This window comes from Periplaneta americana, chromosome 11, assembly GCF_040183065.1.
Source record: "Periplaneta americana isolate PAMFEO1 chromosome 11, P.americana_PAMFEO1_priV1, whole genome shotgun sequence".
NCBI lineage: Eukaryota > Metazoa > Arthropoda > Insecta > Blattodea > Blattidae > Periplaneta > Periplaneta americana.
The window spans coordinates 72,829,587-72,844,264 of NC_091127.1; the positions used below are offsets into that span (position 1 = coordinate 72,829,587).

Consider the following 14,678-nt stretch of genomic DNA (forward strand, 5'->3'; position numbering starts at 1 on the left):
CTGAAGAGAGATATTTAAATTATTGAAGATTAATAAATTCTAACGTACCCTACCGCATGCAATAATGCAACTTTCAACTCCTGAACCTTTTGACTGCGATCTTCACCAACAAAACCGTAGTATCTGTATATGTGGACTAGTAATGACGCATTATATTATGTTTTCCTCTTTCTTTCAAACTTCTGTAGCAAGTAAGTATTTACTCCAGCTGCTGTGAAAAAATAAGCATTTTCCCATGCAATATTGAAAGAATTTGCCTGATGATCACTTTTCCGTCTTTTAGATTCCTCCATTATGTAGTCGTAGATAGGCAAAGTGAAATAGCTACTGATAGTACACACTACACCAGATAGCTGCGTGGACTGTCCTCTACCTATAGCAGGCCTACTTCATTCCGACGTACATTTCCGGCGAGCTGTTAGACGACTTTCCCGTTCCGAAGAAACGGCCGCGGTCAATGAGCGCCGTTTGTGCAGGCCTGCGGTAGATGATAAAAAAATATGAGGAGAAATATGTATAAGAATAATAATAAAAGGACGTATAAAACGAATGAAAGGAGTACGACTACAAATAATTTAAGTACAGTGCGCAGCATCCTATGAGTAATCGGCATTATAAGTGGTCGTAGCACGTGTGTTTAGCGGAAAGAGTCGATCGCTCTCTCTCACACGTAAGGGAAATGAATCTGAAAATGGCGGTTATTTAGGCATGTAGTCCCGTACAAATAATGATAACAAAACTATTCCTTATCTTAACTTTTATCAAAGCGTAGGCTATGTTGAAAATGATGTCCATCTTCGTGGATGCAAGAATCATCTCGGAGAGAAACTTGCAGTGCAGTAGAACTCTAATTATCCGGACTAATATGTGGTTATATGATTCGGATATGCAGGAATCCGGAAAATTGAGTCGTTAATGAAAAGAGTTTAGAAACAACAGTAGTAAGCTACTAAATGTATTAAGAGTGCAAAATAACTGTAGGCGTACAGTTTAAAATGAATAAAGTTACACATATTCAAACAAAATAGAATTTTAAATGGATTCAAATTATAAGAACTCTTCACATTCCATACAGAACAGAACTTTACTTATGTATGGTAATACAGTATATGAAATAAAAAGACCTTAACATGTGCAATTTTCTTTGAATAAACAATTTCAAACTGTCCTGGTACGTAATCCGGATTGGCGATCCGGATATTTGGAGTTCGGGTAAATTGAAGTTATACTGTACTTGTATTCATGCAAGAATAAAGCAAGGCCCTTGGAAACCTTCATGCAGATTAGGACAAGAATGCGACATGTCACAAAGATCAGCATTAAGAGGACTCAACATGATGAACTTTTATCCTTATAGAATGACCAGCAATCAAGTTTCTTTACAAATCTGTTGATTTTACCTCTGGGTATTATTATGTTAACATATTGGTCTTGCAAGTATTCGAAAATTTCAGCAAGGAAAGTTAATCTAAGAAATCAAAGAGAATATGGAAATACGTTTGCATATTCCGATATCTCCTCTTGTATGAACCTGTACATTAAAAGTCCTGCTCTTAAGTGTAAAACTCTTTTAAGCGCTTTACCCAACGAAAGCCATCTTACTTCCTCGTGATAAAGGATATTTTCATATAATGAACTCTCGTATTCATACATTTTCTTTAGTATTATTGTGTTATTGTTGCACTATATGTATCTATCTTGGTCGTTATTTGGGTGGTATCCAATGGTTCTGAGTAAAATTGTCGTTATTTTGGATTTTACAATAATTTGTATTTCTTGAATTGAGTTAAGTTCCGGTCCGAGAGTGGGAAGGGCTTCAAAACGTTTGGGAAGATATAATTGATTTTAAAATACCGGGTGTTTCAGAAATACTTTAACAAACCTTGGAAGCATGTTCCTCACACCAAAACAAGAAAAAGAGTTCATATAAACATGTCAGAAAATGCTTAGTTTTTTATTTATTTATTTATTTATTTATTTATTCTGGCGTAGTTAAGGCCATCAGGCCTTCTCTTCCACACCTATTAATGAAAGAACATACTGAAACATCTGTTGGATATTGTCAACTTAGTAGCAAGTATTGCAACTTTAATCAATTCAAAAACTTATAACAAATGTTCAAATGACAAATGACTGTAGTAAACAAGTCTTCTTGGCAACACATAGTCATTTAGGATACAGTGGATGCATCAGCAGACTTGTATCGATAACATCATTCGATTATCTAACAAAATGAATTATTATCGGTTACAAACTTAAGTTAAGTTGCAAATCAAGTTAAGTTGTTGGATTGTACCTCGAGACGCGTTGAATGTAAACTTATATTGTTGTTAGTTTCTGAACTGATTAAATTTGCAACACTTGCTACCAAGCTGACAATATGTAACAGATGTCTCATTATGTTCTTTCATTAATAACTAAAAAAACTAAGGATTTTCGGACATATATTTATATGAACTTTTTTCTTGTTTTGTTGTGAGGAACATGCCCCCAAGGTTTGTCAAAGTATTTCTGAAACAGCCTGTATAAATCAATAGGATACCGATGCAGTGAACGCTCTATATCAAGATGGATAGATCAAATGAAAACGTGAAGAAATCCAAGGAGATGAAATGGTAAAAATCTTGACGATGATGACAAGACGAAGTATTTTTATACATGAAAGTTATTACCATACAAATTCCGAAGTCTTCTTAATTGTGAAATATTTTGACTGTAATATTTCATCCATGATTACCTATAACGTATTTAATATATACGGGATTACTTGTTTTTGTGATTATTCTAGCATTTTCTTACACTGTTTGCTAGTGTTTGTTTCTAATTGTAAGAACATTCTATATACAAAAGAATAATATATTGTTATACTCGTAAAGTTCTGTAGTCATATTTCAAGAATGTATAGCCAGAAGTGTAATATTTCCATTACGTCTCCAAGTTGTTTATACTCTAGTTTCTGTTGCAGTTACATTTTTTGTCTGTTTTATAACGAGGATTCTCTTACTTTTGTTACGTACACCCAGGGGCTTTAATTAGCTCCTTTCTCACAGTTCTGTGGAGCGTTTAAACCCAGTTAGCTATTACTTTGTCTTGTATTCCTTGTTTTGTATTTTGAGATTTTAATTCCACGAAGTTTGTGTATTTTTTTTAGGGAAGGATTTTATTTTTATTTAAAATTAGTCAACGGATAATTCTCGGTTGGGTGCGTAAAGATAGATAACTAGAAAATTGTGAAAAATGAATAATCTAGCTACGAAGAAAGATAACTCTTCGCACCAGTCTGTATAGAAGGATATCTTGTATCGTCGATGGTCACGGAGTAATTTCATTGTGTATATCGAGGTAATTCATAATTTCGAGACTCTTGGTGTGTAAAGAAATATTGAAGATTAGTATTCCCTACATCATAGGTCTCCAAAAAGCGTATAGTCACACGTGATCCCGATGCTGCCCGCCGAATAAAGAGTGCTGTAGAGAAGGGGGAGAGACTCGTACCTTAACAGATGGGAGAGATTGTGAGGGATTGCGGCAACGATCTCCTTATGTTTACAAATAATAACATCAAAAGGATAAAAAAAATATCATACGTTTGTATATTATTTTGACATACTAGGAAGCTTCTACTTTTGATTGAGGAATATTCAATAATGGAATAATTCATTTCGCATTACATCTAAAAGACATTTTGTATGCACGATTTTACAAATGCTCATTCTGTAAAGGGCTCCATTGATTTTTCAATATTCCAAGTTAGAACATAGCTAGCAAGAAGTTTTTTTGTTTAAGACTGAGGATACGTGTGTGATTTGTGTTTCTGTTTTCTTGTTTCAAATTTATAAAAATATTTGTATGTATTTCACTTAAAATGAAACGAAAAACTATAAGTATATCTTGCGAAACTGAGTGTAAATGTATCGTAATATAGTGATTATTATGTATAACCAACAGTTATAAAGACGTCCAAAAATAAATTATTTTCACATGTTGAATTTTAACTCTCTTAAGATTTTTCGACCGAATTAAACATTTCATATTCTTCCCACTATCACGAAAATATAATTATTTTCCCTTTCATCCTTGAATGTACTACGTCCATGATTAGAAGACATTGTGAAACGGTCGAACACTCCGACCAACACAATGATAATGGCATTCCACCGCTGCTCTTCGTTTGCACATAAACATTGAGTACAGTACAGGTGGGATGGGTGAGGCGGAGCGCGCTCATTACGTACTGGCTTCTGTTCCGTTCAGGGGCTTACTCGCGAGTACGCTTTTGGAGACGTCTGCTCTACATGGACATTACGACGAAATGAAAAGAAACGAATAGAAACATTTGAAATGTGGATATGGAAGAGAATGGAGCGTGTGAAATGGACAGACAGAATAAAAAATGAAGTTGTGTTGGAAAGAGTGGGTGGAAAAAGAATGATGATGAAACTGATCAGAAAGAGAAAAAGGAATTGTTTGGGTCACTGACTGACAACAAACTGCCTACTGAAAGATGCACTGGAAGGAATGATGAACGGGAGAAGAGTTCAGGGTAGAAGAAGATATCAGGTGATAGACGACGTTTAGATACATGGATCATATGCGGAGACTAAGAGGAAGGCAGAAAATAAGAAAGATTGAAGAATGCTGAGTTTGCAGTGAATGACCTGCTCATGGGCAGAACACTTATATATATATATATATATATATATATATATATATATATATATATATATATATATATATATATATATGTATTATTTTGGTCATTATATAAAGAGGGGTGTAATATGAATTACCTCTGTTTCCTCTACCATGTGTTCGTAATAACCTCACATAACATGGCGGCTGACAGTGGCTTCATATTACACCTAGGCCTACTACGGAGCTACTTCTCGCAGCTCTGAATATAACTACTCATTCAGAAAAATAATTATTGGCGGGAAAAGTGATTATTCTTTAGTGTCGATTAAAATATCAGTTACAGCTTGACTCCTGAGTGAAGTTGCTGTGTGATAGGTGTATATTCAAGACCATGCAAACTGCATTTTTCAAGACGAATTAGAATGGTAATTGAATTACCGTCAACGCGGGCTACTTTGACCCTTAAGGTGTTACTTGAACCCAGAAGAAAAAAATGTTTACTTACCATTGGAGTAACTTAGGTGAAAATATTTGTACAGATGAAAGTTTGCAGAGAAAAAAAAAACAACTTTCGACACCAAACTGTCATTTTACATCGACGAAAACATTTTTTTCCTCTGGGTTCAAGTAACACCTTAAGGGTCAAAGTAGCCCGCGTTGACGGTATTTAAAAAATAAAAATAAATTATAAGAGGGACATTCACTTTAAGAGAGGAACAGGATTAAGGGTGTTTGAGAATAAGGTTCTTAAGAAAATATTTGGGGCTAAGAGGAATGAAGTTAAGGAGAATGAAGAAAGTTACACAACGCAGAACTGCGCGCATTGTATTTTTCACCTGATATAATTAAGACCATTATATCCAGACGTTTGAGATGGGCAGGGCATGTAGTACGTATGAGAATTTCCAGAAATGCATATAGAATGTTAGTTGGGAGGCCGGAGGGAAAAAAACCTTTGGGGAGGCCGAGACGTAGATGGGAGGATAATATTAAAATGTATTTGAGAGAGGTGGGATATGATGATAGAGACTGGATTAATCTTGCATAGGATAGGGACCGATGGCGGGCTTATGTGAGGCGCCAATGAACCTGTGGGTTCCTTAAAAGTTATTTGTAAGTAAGAAGAACATTCAGCTAACGAAATAATTATATATATATTGTACATTATGAACTTCGCCAATTTTGACGTTCATTCGTTTTTATTAAAACAAATTGTCAGAAAACTTGACGTGATCTAAAAAATCTAAATACAGATTCGGATTCAGGACACTTCAATTAACTAAAAATCTTTTTTTTTTTTTCAGGAAGCAAAAAAGAAATAAATAAATAAAATTAGTACCAATATAATGAGATAAATTAGGACTCTAATGATTCATTAGAGGCTTCACCTAAGTCACCAAGAAAGGAACTAAAATTTCTTAATACTAATTTACAAATGACTTTTAAGCCCTCACATAAGCCCGCCGCCGGTCCCTATCTTGAGCAAGATTAATCCATTCTTTACCATCATATCACACCACCCTCAAATCTATTTTAATATTATCTTACCATCTACGCCTTGATCTCCACAAATATACTTTCCCCTCAGATCTCCCAACTGACACTCTATATGCATTTCTGGATTCATTCATATGGGCTATATGCTATGTCCATTAGGGTGGAGTGAAAAAATTAATTTCAGAATTTAAATTCGGCAGGGCTTTCAAAAGTTATCATTTAATGTCAAATGATCATGTACGAAATTTTTTTGATTTATTTTAATATTTAGATGCGCCCCAGAGGCTTCGACAATTTCCTTATAGTTAAAAATAAAAAAAAATGAGCTTTTGTTTTATTCTTATTACTGAATTGATTATATTACCTCATTTTCAGTTTGAGAGAGGATATGGATCACAGTCGTAGCGAGATATTGGAAAGGGGTAAGGGTACCCCAAGTACAAGGAGCACAACAGAATGCCCAATATCTGACACTCCAGCAAAAATATCAGAAAATGTTCTTCCAACCAGTGCTGATGTACTGAGTAACTGTCAACTGTGAGATGGAACATGAAACTTGATATTCATTCAAAATAACCAAACATCAGTGATATTGCAGAAATAGTTTCCGTAGATGTTGAGAAGATGTGGAGGAAAGCATCTATTCCTCACATTTCTCACAAATGTGTAGTTGAAACATAATTTTATTACACAGTAAATACAGAAACATATTGAAACCATTCAAAGGTAGAGAAAGTGATACGAATTACAAAACAAAAATTGAAACTACTGCAAAACTACTAATTCACAATTATTCGATATTGCCTTTTGCAAATGTACAGACTTTTTAAAATGCAAGTGTCCAAAAGACAAGAAGATTCCAAGTGATGAGCGAAGTTCATTGTTGACCAGAGAATCATGAGGAAAATGGTAATTGGTGGTATTGACTTTAAAATTACCCGGCATATTAAGAAAAAAGAGGAACGAAAGGTGAAGGAACAAAGGAGATTGGAGGTGAGTGTCAACAGAATATCGGATAAGTATTGCATCTGAATGCAGTTCAGGATTAGATGATGGGCAAGAAAATAAAAGTAGAAATAAACCAATAACCAGAATAAAGAAAAATCAAATGAGATTGCATCTCCCAAACATGGCAAGGCGTGGCCTTTCAGATCGAGCAGCTCCCTGTATTGCTAGTGCTCGTTTACAAGACATTGGTGTTGGATATGATGGTGAGACAAGTAATGTCATCGATCGTAATAAAGTACGCAGAGAAAGGAAGAAGTTTAGACAGGAAGCGATGGAAAGATTTGCTGAAAATTCCCGCCCTCTTGATGGGTTGTACTTCGATGGAAGAAAAGCCCTTAAAACAGTTCAAGTTAAGAAGGGTTTCAAGTGCCATGCATCTACTTAGTTGGAAGATCATTACACACTTGTTCAAGAACCGTATTCATGATACATAGGTCATTACAGTTCCAAGTGGTGAATCAAAAATTATATTACAAGAGATGTTATCATTTTTCCATAAACATAAAATTTCCTTATAAAACCTCACAGTAATAGGATGTGATGGAACAAATATAAACACTGGAGTCAAAGGTGTAGTCACATTCACTGGCAAGAAACACAGAGACAGGAACCACCAGTAACAAAGAATAACAAAGAATGTAGAAGAAGAAGAAATATTAGATGTAATTTATTCACGACAGGAGATAAACATTGACATACTCAAATTTCCATGTCACACTCTAGCGACTGAGATTTTACTTTCACCTTATAACAGAAATATCCAAAAGTGTTTGTGGGGAAGACAGTTGACATAGATTTGTTCTTGCAGGAATACAATCAAGGTCGCTAACGAAATCATTCAATACAAAGTCTGAATATACTCCTTGAAATTTGGAAAATAAGTTGCAAAACATTATACAAATTGTATCACTAACTAAATATTGTATAATATATTCACTTACGCATTTGTAATATGCACATTTGTCCAAGGGCTGTCATATAAGTAAATAATTATTCCATTAGAATTGAAGAATTCTTTTTTTTTTTTTTTTTTTTTTTTTTTGAAAAGTGTGCATTTTAGTAGTAATTACCTAAATTAGTATTTGTAAGTGAAGTGCATGTATCAGACATTTAAAATGACTTGAAATATACTTTAAAATAGTAATTTGTAGATTATTATAAAGAAATGTTTAGCCGTTTGATGTTCCTATATTTGTTCTATACTTCACAGCGCTTGGGGCGCATCAAAGAATCGAGATAGAAATTTGAGATTTTCAATGAATAATAGCTATATCAATACACAACTTTTGTATACCCTGCCGATTTGAAATTCAACAAAAAAATTTTTCCCTATACTTTTCACTCCACCCTATTGCCCATCTCAAACGTCTAGATTTAGTATTCCTAATTATGTCAGGTGAAGAATACAATGCGTGCAGTTCTGCTTTGTGTAACTTTCTCCATTCTCCTGTAACTTCATCCCTCGTAGCCCCATATATTTTACTAACCACCTTATTCTCGAGTATCCTTAAGCTCTGTTCCTATCTCAAATTGGGAGTCCAAGTTTCATAACCATATAGGACAACTGGTAATATAACTGTTTTATAAATTCTAACTTTCAGCTTTTTCGAGAGCAGACTGAATGATAAAAGCTTCTCAACCGAATAATATTGTAGTAGGCATTGCCCATATTTATTATCCGTTTAATTTCCTCTCGAATGCCACTTATATTTGTTACTGTTGCTCAAAGGTAATTGAATTGTTCCACCTTGTGAAAGGATTACATTCCAATTTTTATATTTCCAATTTTTACTATTATTTATTACCTTTTTCTATGTTATTTATTTTTATTTATTTATTCTGGTAAAGTTAAGGCCATCTCTTCTACACAACTAGAAGTTAAACATACATTACTATTTTCGTACTATAATAAAATTAATATACACAAAGGTATCATTTCAAATGTAATTGGAAAGGAAAATGAAAATAAGGATAAGACAGAAATAAACAAGAATATTTAAATGAGAAAATTGGTATTACTGAGACCGATTTTTCAGTGGTAAAGATAAATTGAATCTGTCCAGAAATAGCAGGGCAAACCCGAAAGTTTCTGGTTTTCCTGGTAGACTGGGACATTGTTTAGCTGTGAATGGTTCTCATTTTGAGCATCTGTGGTAAATTTTGGTTAGTGATAGTATTTTATTTACTTTTTTGGCCTACTCTACATAATTTTACATACTTATTTGCCTCAAGTTTGAAGTTCAAGAAACAAGTTTAATAGTTAAAAAAAAAACACAAGAAAAGGATGAATGGGTAACATTTCTACACACTCAAACGCAAAATTTAATGGAGATTCGATATATGTAGGCCTAAATTTTAATATAGCGTGCCATTTAAAAAAATAATGCTTACTGTCATATCCTTTATGCCTGAATAACCAAATTTTTTAACATGGTATCATATTCTATGGTTTATTCCCAACAGCTTTTGTACAAACTTTTTGTTTTGTAAAATTAAAATTTAAGAAGTTATTAGCAATATTCCATACTTACTCTTCACCCTGCAAATCATCGTTAAAGACTATGATGAACTTTTCACGAAGCCTACGTCGCATCTTAGGTTGATCAATTCCATTTGCAATGGTGCGTCTTGAATACCCTTAAAATCTACTGTGAATGGGGTATCAAAAACAGAGAACCAGGTTTCCATTTTATGCATACTCTCATAACGTGTTTTGAATTGCTTCTCCAGATGTCTTAGAACACCTACAAATTCTTCGAAAGAAATATTCTCAGAGTTATCTAATGCGTTAAGTTTCGGAAAGTGAAGTAGATTTCCGCATTCCAACTATACTATTTACAGTAGTAGTTTGATTTTGGAATACTCCTATACTCTCACATGACTCATATCAGCTTATTTTTTACTTTTAATGTTTGATTACATAACAAACTTTTACTAAACGTGCCACAATTCTGACATAAGAAATGCTCTTCCCAAGCAGGATCAAAATATTTAATACCACCTCAACAAGTTGACGTAGATGCACACAAAGCATCGCTATCACTTAACTAAGCACGGAGTCAACAAAACAAATTGCATATATAACACTCTTGCGCACATAGAAGTGGTTGGCGAGTTCGTATAGTTCTGGTCTTCTATGCCCAAGGTTGCGTTTCGATCCCGGGCCAGGTCGATGGCATTTAAGTGTGCTTAAATGCGTCAGGCTCATGTCAGTAGATTTATTAGCATATAAAAGAACTCCTGCGGGATAAAATTCCGGCACATCCGGCGACGCTGATATAACCTCTGCAGTTGCGAGCGTCGTTAAATGTAATATAACATTTTACAAGTAGTTCACGTTCAGACCTCGATAGGTTCTGATAGCTTCATGGCTTGCCACGGAGCCATAGGTGAAGCACTGCCACAGATAGAAGAAGTTGACATCGCTGGTCTAAATGAAAGATACACTCACACAAGACTATGTGATAAAACTCTCCACTTGGTAGATGTACTCACCCAAGACTATCCACATGACGATGGCGTTGCCGCCGATGGCCACGACGAGCATGAGGGCGAACACGACGCTCCAAACGAGCTGCTGCCACCACACCATGACTAGCTGACGCCTCCTGCTGCTGGGCGCAGCAGCCGTGGAGGTCTGTTGAGTCATGTCGCCGCAGTTCTCCAGGGTCACGTTCAGCACCCAAGACAGGTTCAGGGCGAGGTCCACGGCGCAGCCCCCCGGCGCCGTGCTGTTCATCTTAAGCTACCCCAGTCAACAAGTGGCTCCCCATACCACCACAACCGATGCCGCTTCGGATCCGTCCGGTTATGCCTGCTTCCCGTGATTTAGTCTTATGTGTGTTGGTTCGTAGAAAGTAATTGCGGATTCCATGTAGGCCAGAAGTCCGGAATTAAATTCTTCTACTGAGGGAACTCCACCTATAAAAATAGAATAACACCTTTATTATTATCATCATCAGCAACAACACAGAAAAGAGAACAGCAACTACTACGTATTAAGATTATAAATTTCGTCCCGACTCCGTCATTTAATGAAAGACGTATCTCTTTAATCTGATGCTTCCTGGGTTTACTTATGCTCGTTCCATCTATGATATAAGCTTAAGAGTATATTTTGATATCTAATGGTCTCCATTCTATAGACAAAGTATATGATTATGTCTCGTGACCAGAATATTGTACGAAATGAAAATATAAAAATTGAAGATTTATCCTTCGAAGAGGTGCAAAAATTCAAATATTTTTGAGCAACACTAACAAATATAAGTGACACTCGGGAGGAAATTAAACGCAAAATAAATATGGGAAATGCCTGTTATTATTCGGTTGAGAAGCTTTTGTCATCTAGTTTTCTGTCAAAAAATCTGAGTTAGAATTTATAAAACAGTCATATTACCAGTTTTTCTGTATGGTTGTGAAACGTGGACTCTCACTTTGAGAGAGGAACAGAGATTAAGAGTGTTTGAGAATAAGGTTCTTAGGGAAATATCTGGGGCTAAGAGGGATGAAGTTACAGGAGAATCGAGAAAGTTGCACAACGCAGAACTGCACGCATTGTATTCTTCACCTGACATAATTAGGAACATTAAATCCAGACGTTTGAGATGGGCAGGGCATGTAGTACGTATGGGCGAATCCAGAAATGCACATAGAGTGTTAGTTGGGAGACCGGAGGGAAATAGACCTTTGGGGAGGCCGAGACTTAGATGGGAGGAAAATATTAAATGGATTTGAGGGAGGTGGGATATGATGGTAGGGAATGGATTAATCTTGCACAGGATAGGGACCGATGGCGGGCTTATGTGAGGGCGGCAATGGCTTCAGGTTCCTTAAAAGTAATTTCTGAGTAAGTAAGTAATGGTCACTATTCTAAATTAATTATTGCTTTATTCTCAGCACTGTTCTTGAGTACTTGTCTTTCTAACAGTTATCTCTCGATCTATTTATATTTTCCTGTCAATCTTCTCATTACTATTTTACGTCATTATTCGTTTTGGTATTAGATGAATGCCAATATGGTTATAATTTGTCTGTCTATTTTACACGGGCTCCAGGCTCTTCACATAAAAGAAGAGATTACCTGGGGACCGAGCACAAAGCATGTCGTAGCTGCAGCTTACTGAATATCGATAAGTATTCGAGGAGGTTTGTCATGAGGAAATCAAGGTTGTTATTGGACATGGAAGTTCTACATCAGTGGTCATCAGCACACTGCACCCTCGGGCTAGCGTCTCTTACCCGCGTATCCGTGGCTGCTGGCGGGTATACTCTCTACTTCTCCCTGCTGCACGGCGGAGCATATCACGTTGCTCCGCTTACCCTTTACCCATTTCAGCGAGTGCTGACGACCAATGTTCTAGCATCCATATCATTGCCACGTGTAATGGTAGATGAAAGCATCTATGGGGAACATAATTCCATCACACTGGCGCCATAAATGGCAAACACCGAACTCTTGGGGGACTAAGTAGTACATAATGTGTTTTGGACCATAGTTGGGTGCTTGGACCATAGTTATGGGAAATGACGGTACATTCTTTTGAAGTTGTAAGAATGTTTCAGTAGAATCCTTATACGTTCTCTTTATACCTCGGATATACAAAAAGAAATATTACCATTATCAGTAATTCGAAATTTTCTCGGGCTTCCAGCCAGTTGGTGATCCACCGACTTATGACCTGGCTGGAAGCCCGAGAAAATTTCGAATTATCACGTCGCCAGGAAAGCTTCAGTAGTTATACCATTATCAGTATCATTGGCTAATGTTGAAAACATACATTCTTTCCAAGCTTCAACAATTAACTTTCTTTTTTCTTTAATGTATCACATCACATTATTATACATGTCTATTGTATTCAGGACCCTTGTAGTCACTCAAAATTCTTTGAGCTGATGTCTATAATTTAGAAATTTATTAGCATCACTATACGTTCTCTTTATTATAGAAAAATAAATATAGGGACATCATTTTATTTTTACTAACATTTTTAATATTAACCTGGCTATACCTCTGGATTAACGCCGTTTGCTACCCCCTTCCATGACTGGAGTTCGATGATACTGACGTAATATACAAACAAATCACTTTACTAGGTATAGGAGGGAAGAAAAGTAGTTCATCCATTTACGTAAACTAGGAAATATCGCGCGTATGAGTTTGATACTTTTCATTAGGTATTTGTTTAATCAAAATAGAGTATAGTATTAACAATGAATGTTTTTACTCACGAACTGAGCTATCCATTTGGACGTATTCATTGTGCAGTGTATATTATTCTGTCTACAGCACATTAGCGTACAATATAGAGAATGAAGTTAAATTGAAAAATAATCATAATATGGATATTTAAAGACATTTTTTAAAATGGTGGCCGTTAATTTCGACACAGGCTTCAGTTCTAATGTGCATATTATCGGACTGTAGACTATTGTACATAATTCCAATTACCAGTTTCGTCCTTCATAACTAGTAACTCATGTTGAAATAATTCTGTACTTATTCTATAAAAGAGTACCTTACGTACTGTAAATTCAATCTTCACTTCTGCCCTATCCGAAAAGATAAAATTATTCATACATGCTATCTACTCTCCGTCCAAGTGGTTATATCGTAGGGTCGTAGAAAGGGAGGAAATCACGTATCAGTTAATTACTTAACGATGCCCTTTTATTTAAGTTGTTTTAAACAGTTTTATAATATTACGTAGACGTCCAATTCCTAATAGAAATTAATGTTCTCACAAAAGAGCTAAGACGACAGCCCAGCCACTATCTGGCGAATAAAAGCTGGTGGGGGAAACCGGGATACGACGTAGGCAAATGGACGACAGTACCTGTGCGAAAATGATTTAATATTGAAAGCTCTTTCGTCACTGGAAAACTCGAACATATTTTTGGAACGTACTGTTTAGTATGACCGTAAGGCTACTATGACTGTATATGCGGCCTTGGATCTGTGTGCAGGACGGTCGAACTTCATTAGTAAAAGGGGTGGGAGTGAAGTACATACAAAAACTCAGGTACAATAAAAATTCAAATAAAAATAAAATGATGTCCCTGTATTATCATTATTAGTATCATTGGCTACTTTTGAAAACATACATTCTGTCGAAGCTGTAAGAATATTTTAGTAGCATCACTATACGTTCTCTTTATACCTCGGATATACAAAAATAAATATTATCATTATCAGTATGATTGGCTGCTGTTGAAAACATACATTTTTTGGAATCTATAAGAACGTTTTAGTAGCATCATTATACGTTCTTTTTATTATACAAAAATAAATATTATCATTATCAGTATCATTGGCTACTTTTCAAAAACATACATTCTTTCGAAGCTATAAGAATATTTTAGTAGCATCACTATACGTACTCTTTATACCTCGGATATACAAAAATAAATATTATCATTATCAGTATCATTGGCTACTTTTGAAAACATACATTCTGTCGAAGCTGTAAGAATATTTTAGTAGCATCACTATACGTTGTCTTTATACCTCGGATATACAAAAATAAATATTATCATTA

General features: G+C 35.4%; 1 protein-coding gene across 1 annotated transcript in view; it reads right to left on the reverse strand.

Moving 5' to 3' along the window:
* LOC138708528 (tachykinin-like peptides receptor 86C) overlaps positions 1-10,879 on the reverse strand; it is a 409,782-nt gene extending 398,903 nt beyond the window's left edge. The window contains exon 1 of the mRNA XM_069838642.1: positions 10,636-10,879. Coding sequence (XP_069694743.1) covers positions 10,636-10,879 — 244 coding nt within the window. The remainder of the gene's footprint in view (positions 1-10,635) is intronic.
* Positions 10,880-14,678: the final 3,799 nt, after the last annotated feature.